The sequence below is a fragment of the Pungitius pungitius genome, chromosome 18 (genome assembly GCF_949316345.1).
Source record: "Pungitius pungitius chromosome 18, fPunPun2.1, whole genome shotgun sequence".
In the NCBI taxonomy this organism is placed as follows: domain Eukaryota; kingdom Metazoa; phylum Chordata; class Actinopteri; order Perciformes; family Gasterosteidae; genus Pungitius; species Pungitius pungitius.
The window spans coordinates 12,940,632-12,948,944 of NC_084917.1; the positions used below are offsets into that span (position 1 = coordinate 12,940,632).

Consider the following 8,313-nt stretch of genomic DNA (forward strand, 5'->3'; position numbering starts at 1 on the left):
TCCAGATGTGCTCAGCCTGTTCAGTCTTTTCCTTCTGCTCACTGTTCCAGGGACTTCTTTTTTAACAACTCCCCCCTCCCCTCATCATCCCTCATCAGTGTGCCTGTGATAGAGCCTTTTGAGTGAGGCCTTTAATAGCCCCCGGGGCACCTTAGCATCCACTAGGATCCTGTCATAAACATCCACTCTTACTCTCCACAGCACAGATGTGGGAGTGTGTGTGTGTGCGCGTCAGAGAGTGATGGAACTAAGGTGCCTTGCTTTTAATCGCTCTTTGGTTATATTACCAAATAAGTCCTTTACTAATAGTGCCACTGATGCTCAAAAACAGAAATGAAAACCACACGCTCCCCGCTTCCGTTTTCGCTGGCCTCCACGACGATCAGATTTTGTTTTTTGCCCTCCCACCCCACCCCACCTCTCCCACAGAGCGTGACCCAGCCACAACCCCTGAACCTCCCTCTCCCAGACAGACAAGCAGCTCAGCTCTGCAGCGCTTCAGATATACGCCGCCTCACCCCCCCACCACCACAACACGCGGTAGCATGGGCTACCCATGACGCACTGAAAGTATTCTGTGTAGAACACGCTGGCGCATGTGCACAGCAAAGAATACACGCATAACACACACCCCCTTTCTGACGCTGGGGTTCATGCAACTACTGCTGGGGCACAAGGCTGAAACGTCAGAAGGGAACAGGAGTGTGACCTTTGAACTTGTCAGAGACGGGTTTTCTGCGTGGGCCATTGTCAGCGCTCCTGTATGCACGCCGCCGACAAAGACACGGCCCGGCACCTGCCCCCGCCTGCATGTCTCCTGTCTGTCGAGTAGACCCGGTTGCTCAATGGATACATGGTGTATTAGAAGAAGTGTCCCCGCCATGGAGCCATTAGCCTGAATTCAAACCGGACTCACTTAATGAAGCAGTTTAAAATGACTCTGGTTAATATGAACTCAGGCGTCTATGAACACGCTCTCTGAAGGCATTCGGTCGTCCTACTTTCAATGACTACTGAGTGGAGTTATTTTATTTTTTTAATACGTGAATTCTTGTCTTGCGGTGTTAGAGATGTGTGTATGTGTCTAATATGTGTGGCCTCGTTATCTACATTGCACGGCTCTTGATTTCATTGAATACCCCGTCTGCAAAGCACGTTTCTCTTAAAGGGCAATAAAATGAACTCATATAGAGGACGGGAGGGAACAAGCACTTCAGCAAAACCGTTTCCTTCTGGTCGCTTGCTGCAGCGCTGGCTATGTGCATGTTCATCATGCAACGGCGTCCGAGTAGCAGTAGTAGTTATGTATCACCCCATAGTGCAAGGCCCACCCCCTCTTTTCTTTGTAAAAGAACCCCTTCCTGAAGTCGTGTATATTCCTGGAAGCAGACGGCCGCAGCGAGGTGTCTAAGCTGAGGTGGCACAGCCCTCCGGACTCCTGTGCAGACTGTCAGCATGCGCTGCACGTGTCTGCCTGTGCGTGCACGTGTCTGTTGAGACCACATTCGGGGCGGATGTACAAACGTGCTGGGCAGGCATGCAGGCGTCAACAAAAAGTGAATCACTTGCTCAATTGTGGGCAGAGGGAGAGAAAACCCACAGAGGAAGTGTGTTCAAATGTTATCTTTGTTCTCGCTCGTGTGCAGCAATTTGTGGAAACAATGTTAAACTCTCAACCCGCGGTATTAATGCGCCCCACTCATTTCTGAGGTGACTGTTTGTGTATTGCTTAACGTCCCTTGGTGTCCGTAATCCAGAACAGTTTTGGTTGCTCCGGTAATATATCTCCCGTTTATAATTGCGGCCGCGGCCTGTAATCTCACAGACCGGTTTGAAGGGCTGCTTCCCAAAGTTAGAACCTGAATCCCAAACTTTCTGAAGCACGCCGTATTGTCAGCTCGCTCTCTCTCTCTATCTTTGAAAAGTTTCAGCAGGGCTCCTTCCCTGCAAGTAACTAAAACAAAATGACAATGTACCAAATCATCAGTTATTATTTAAAGCAAATAAGTGTGAAATGCCTGCAATGTTGTCAGTGACGGCATATTCAGCTAATTGAATAGGATGAATGCATCCCTAGAAAACGCCACAGAAGTCATGTTCACAGGCCGTGATCATGCTTAGGGCATCCAGCCAGTACTGGCTTTCCATTGGCTAATAGGTAGGCTTATCATCACATCTGCAGATCTCCCTGAAAATGTGCACAGTGTAAAAGCATTGGCTATTATAATCTACTTGTGTTTCATGCCCACAGGACGATGTGCCTCATTTTGTCAAAATCTAAATTAAATTATGGATGTTCCCCAAGTCATTATTCTGGTTATGAAATCCTTTTCTGCACGTTCACATCAGGAGGATCCCTCTCTCTTAAGAAGTAGTCCTACATTTCCGCTTGGCGTGGTCTCATATTTGGCAGTCTGAGGTCTGATCTCATTTCTAATGCCAGGATAAACCTCCACCTGAAATAGGGAGGCTCTGCAAGCTTTAGGAATTTGACAAAAAAGGCTTAATTTAAAAGAAGAAAAGAAAAGTACAACTTCTACTCTGCGTACATTTAAAACATTCAAGATTGACTTCATCATTTGCCATGATAACAGCAAACATATTTAAATGTATGAGCTAGAAAATGAGTGGAAACGCTTCTAGAGGCTACTCAGAGAAGGTAAAATAGACAATTGTTGGCGTGCATTCAGTTGTAAATGCATGTGACCTCCAACATGTCCTGTCCAAACTGCTGCCTCCTGCTTACGCCCAAACACCCACTCACACACTCACTCACACACACACGCAGGACACGGCCGAGGTGTTTTGCATGCTGTGGGATTTCCGTGACTCGGCCCAGCAGTGCGTGGAAGCCCCGCCCCCCCATTGGCGTCTGGCAAGGTGACAGAGAAACATGGCGGCGCCAGTGAGAGGGCACCCTGGGACACCGCCTTTTCGTTCCATTTGACCTCAAAAAGAAAAGTGCCACGGAGCAACGACAGACACAATCTTAATTACCTCGCTCAGTTTCCACGGTGACAGCTAACGTTTACATGTACATACACGTTTGTGTGTGTGTGTGTTTGTGGGGGTTCTGTATAGACAGTTGGAGTCCATCTCTTCTGAAGCAACATCAAACGCGCACCGATGCATATTATTACAACATGTAAAGCAATGACATGCTGTAGTCTATCTACATTCCATCTGCATGGAAGGAAAATCATTCTATTCACTCCGGCTGCATTGCTCTGCAAAACAACTTTTTTTTTTTTTTTTTTTTTTTACATCTGTGTTTCTCATCGGGGCCAATTATAATTAGCATGGAAAGAAAGTGTGGGCATAACGGAAATACAATGACATGGATAAGCATAACTTATCTGGAATTCACTCCATTCGTCAACCCTCTCCAGTGAATACCCATCAAAGCCTATGTGCTCATAACTTAATTACAAAACACATCATAACAGCAGATATTTTCAGGCGTTACGGCGATCACAGCGGTCTGTTCTCTTTATCATTCAGTCGGCCTCTGACAGCCACGGTTCCTTTGTCAGCCTTTTATCACATGGTTCTGTGGTTCCACAACACGTCTCCAATACACCTTCTTCCTAGAAAATATTGATCTTTTCTATGTCAGTGCGGCCGTGATGCAGAACACGGAGCGGAGCGCTGTGGGGCACAGCGAGCTGAGCTGACCTTCGTCTCCGTGCGTATTACAAGCGTGAGCTGGCTGAATCCACACTGGAGACCACGTTTCCACTTCAAAAGAGCGGCTGTACGCGGTCTGAATACCAGCCCCCCCCCCCCCCCCAAAAAAAAAGCTGAAGAAAAGAGGCATTCAGACTCTCGGAGAAGCAGCAATAAACACTGACAACAAAATGTGCTGGAATGACGCCAATGTTGAATGGTGATCAATTCAATCAACCAATTAATTTCAAATCATTATTAAACAAAACCATCCATTGTTCTAGCTTTAAAAATATATATTTTTTTTTTCATATCGTGGTGAAATAATTGTACAGGATGTGAGGATGTAAACTTTTCCTCTACGTGTACGGCTACTTTTTCACAGTTTTATCACACTAATCAAAAATAGTCACAATCACAAATTCTGAAACTTAAAATACAAGATCAGAAAAAAGGTAAAAAGGAATACAGACAAAACAAAAGCAAAGATGGACGTGCTACTGTCTTTAAAACACTTCCAACCACAGATTGAACGCCTGAGGGGAATTCCTGGAATGATCAAGCACTCGGGGGAGCAGAGGTCAAGGTTCGGGGTGCAAAGTTCAGCGCGGGCCGGTATCAATACAGACCTCCTGCGAGTGAGGAGCTCCTCACACAAATAATTAACGAGGCGTCCGAGCCACCCCGCGATGCTGTGCTTCTGCAGGCCCGGCAGACATGTTGTGATCGGTGCTATGTTTAGAACGTGAGCGAGCAAAGCATGACGGGCCAGAGTGGGCGCCGTCTCAACCCGAGCCGACGCCAAGTGCTTCGTAATGACAGGCAGGGATGTTCCGCAGAGAAGATCTACAAAATAACTGGTCCACAGTTCAGTGTAGTTAAAGAAAAAGTGAAATGCTCTCTCGCTGAGTTGGTAATTGCAGCGTAACCTTGATGCAGTAGGGTTTGGATGTTGTCGGGGGCGAGGGGTGGGAAAGTGGCAGAGGCTGGGCATTAAGCTAATTTTCTTTGATTTGATTCAGTAAAAGGCCTCGTGGGTGAGATTGAAAGAGAAAAAAAAAAGGGAGAGGGGGGGGGGGGGAGAGAGAGCTGTCACTTTAAGCCATTAAGTCGCACTATAAAAGTCCTCTAATAAAAATGACAGCTGCAGCCCCTTTTCTCAAAAGGGGAGCAAAAGCGTCACATCGGGAACACAAAACTGGACGGCCGTAAAAAGACAAACTTGGCCAAATGCTAAGTGTAATTTCACAAGCCCACTCCCACCGCACGCACAACCACACACACACACACACACACACAAACACACACACACACACACCCTGTGTTACCTTTGTTCCTGAGTTACTGCCTGAAAAGGAATGTCGGTCTCTCCCACACACACACACACACACTATCCTGAATCTCACTTTCTCATCAAAGACCATGAACTTCATTTGCTTTTCTGTGCATTTGTGTGTGTGTGTGTTACTTTGTGCTCCCGTAAACACAAAGCACCAAAGAGTTTAGTTCCACTGGATTCCCGAGAGGCAACACAGATCCCTTAAGCAGCGTTTGGAGTGAGCGATCACTTTCCAAAAAATACTCTACGTGTAATTATTGATAGCTTTGTTGGAAGAAGTTCTTTTCATCTCCCTCTGAATGTTGGGTCTGCATCTCTATCAACCGTCTAATTGCCGTGGAGCTCGCTGGATCTTAAAATTGCCTGAATTTGTCCCTCAAGATCTCTTGTCACAACAAGATTCTTGGGGAAAAATAAGAATAACGGCGGCCAGGAATGTGAGAACAGCTGCTGAACGCTGCTTTAGGAGAACTACCTTGGGGGTATATCAAGTAATTAACCCTGTTGCATAAGACTACGAATCAGACTTGCCTTTAAGTTTCAAATCGCTCTGTTTTGCACGATCAGCCCCATATTGCTCCAACCGAAAGGACACATGTCCTTTCAATGACATCTCTTCAGTCTTCACAGCTTTGTCAGATGCTGAAAGCACCGAGCGGACGCTGCCAACTGTAGTCATCGCAACCGATCCATAACTGTAAAGATGTAGCAGCTGTCACTTCAAACAGCGGCGCGTCAGGTCCTCTTAATGCAGCCCGGCAGATAATTGCACAGAGCGAGCGGCCAATCAATACGTCCCAAGGACTCCGGCAGATAGCGGCTGGTGTCCTTGAAGTGGCCCCGATTACAAATCGCCACTGAAGTGGCCCCTTGACGGAGCGCGTTTAAATAGAAGCGGCAATTTAAGGGCCGTCAGGACCGCGGAAGAAGACCTGCTGATGCAGCGAACGCAGGCTGGGTTGTGTGGGGGGGTGGGTTGTGTGGGGGCATTCTAAGTGTTTTTACAGGAAAACCCTCTGGGCCTTCCAGACCAGGAACCGTCTTCCCTGAGCTACTCTGGAGTACGCTCAGGCACACTGAAACTTGAAGCACTTTTGGCGTGGACACACAATACGTTGCACCTGTAATAACAGGCCCATCAGTGGGTGCAAACGCTGGCCCCCTCGTAACAGAAGAAAGCCTACCCGGCGTCTCAGAAGTAGCACCCCCCCCCCACCCCACCCCACCCCACCCCCCGCGGACCCTCTCCTGTGATTCTCCTTGGGTGCATCCAGACGGGGCCGAGGATATACCGTTGAGGTTGTAATGCGACCCCCCCTCATGAAAGGAGTTGCAGACACAATAACATGTCTGGTTCCACAGATCTGTACTGTGTCTCTGTTGCTGGAGCAGGGCAGGGGAGGGGAGGGGGGTCACTTTGACAAACTCACAGCAGCAGCCTCAGCATTAATTATTTACAGTGTGGCGTGCTCTTGCGTGCATGGTGTCACTGCCTGCTTGAAAGGGAATTTTTCTAAAAGCAAGGAGCCCTTGACGACTCGGATCAACAGAGTAGTTCATAAAAGTTGTTTAGGCTTCTTCTGGAAATGCAAGCGTCACTAATTGAAACGACAACAGCCGCGTCAATAATGCACTTATTCTTACTTTCTGGTGTCATGCAGCAAGCAAATAAATGTGACAGTTGCACTCCATGATTTTTACCGATTAAATCTGCATTTTCGTCCACTTGAAGTTTAGCAGGCCCTTGATTCACGCGCACCTGTTTGTACCGGAGCTGACGTTCAGTTTGAAGTGACAAACGTCAGGTTGTTTCCCCCCCCCCCAACAAGTCGAGCCTTTTTTTGTTTGAGCTGCAGGGCCAAGTTTAAACTCCCCATGCACACGCTGCTCGGGCTCGTTTTTCATTTTCAACACTCGGAGACAAACGGAAGCGCGTTTAAACCGAGTCACGCGACGGACAACACGAAACGCATTAAAGACACCAAACAAGGGCCGGACTAATTAGCGCGGTTGAGCGCAAACGCCGCGTGCTAAAGAGGTTAAAAAACAAAACGAGTCAAGAAAAAAAAGAAACAAGTTGGAGCCCCTCTGTTGGGACGCATTCCTTCTCTTTCAAACGCTGCGGCACGTGGACTCCTCTCCGACTGCCACTCTCCCCACACGGAAAGTTGAAATAAATATAGAAAGACGAGTCCGCATTTAATTGCAGCGCACGCGAGGTATGCGCCCCGCTTCCCTCCCGAGCGGGATGTCACCAGCCCACATGGCAGCCCCCCGCGCGCGACGGGTCCGCTGTATTAACGCACAGTTACGAACCGAAAAAGACAAAAGTCCGCTAAAGCTCGGCAAGGGGCTCCAAACAACGTTGGTGGGTCTGGCACGCGCTGTCAGGGAGAAGCAGCGCGAGGACCCACCATTCTGAAAATAAGTATTTCTTTCAAAGTCCCGTCATGGCCAACACATTTCAAACACAACTTACCCAATGACAGGAACGGTTTGGTTTCCATGTCGGTCGGTTAGCTCATGCCCGCTGAGACGGCCGCGTATCGGGGGAGTTTGTTGTTGTTGTTGTTGTTGTTGTTGTTTGTTTCTTCGCCCCTGCAGAGCGGAGCGGACCAGGTTGCTGCTGCCGCCGCGGTGCTCTCTCGCGTTGTGACTCTGCGCGGAGCGGGTTCGAAGTGACAGGTCGACGCCGCGTGACGCGTCTCGTGAGGATGTCGACCGAAAGGTTTGCGCCCTGTTGTTTGGCCGCTCAGCTGCTGCGCTCTCGTCCAGCCTCTCCTCTCCTCTCCTCTCCCTCTGCGCGCTCGCCGTGACAACAACTTCCAACTAGCAGAGAGAAGCGCAAAAGGGGCCGCGCAGGGGGTCCTCCCACCGACGACCGGCCGAGCAGCAGCGACGCGCCTTCCAACGCAGGCTTTGCGCCGACTCTCAAATCAGCCACGCAGGAAGAAAGAAAAACGCGCAGCGCATTGTTTTTTTTTTTTTTTACCACTGCCCCTTTTTTTTCTCCCCCAAATCACGCGGAGTCACTTTTTGAGCTGAGCAGCAGATACTTCTCGCTGCTTATCTCCTGCTTCTAGAACCTGGTCACATCTGTTGAGTCAGGGGCCTCTGCCTCTGGACAGATGTGGCAACTGCGATGGCAGCACACCGCTGATGCAATTAGCCTCTCCCCCCCCCCCCCCCCCCCTCTCTCTCTCTCTCTACCCCCCCCCCCCCTCTCTCCCTCTCTCTCCTAGCTTTTTATATTTTCTCATTAAAAACGATATTTAACTGGTAAACTGATTTTTATTTAGAAAATACAG

At 48.7% G+C, this 8,313-nt stretch overlaps 1 protein-coding gene across 2 annotated transcripts in view; it reads right to left on the bottom strand.

Moving 5' to 3' along the window:
• rxraa (retinoid X receptor, alpha a) overlaps positions 1-8,073 on the bottom strand; it is a 73,525-nt gene extending 65,452 nt beyond the window's left edge. Inside the window, exon 1 of one of the 2 annotated variants that reach the window (XM_037483898.2) lies at positions 7,485-8,073. In XM_037483898.2, the coding sequence (XP_037339795.1) occupies positions 7,485-7,512 (28 nt within the window). In that variant the 5' untranslated portion in view covers positions 7,513-8,073. The remainder of the gene's footprint in view (positions 1-7,484) is intronic. The other variant, XM_037483900.2, reaches the window with a different exon arrangement.
• Between the last annotated feature and the right edge of the window lie 240 nt (positions 8,074-8,313).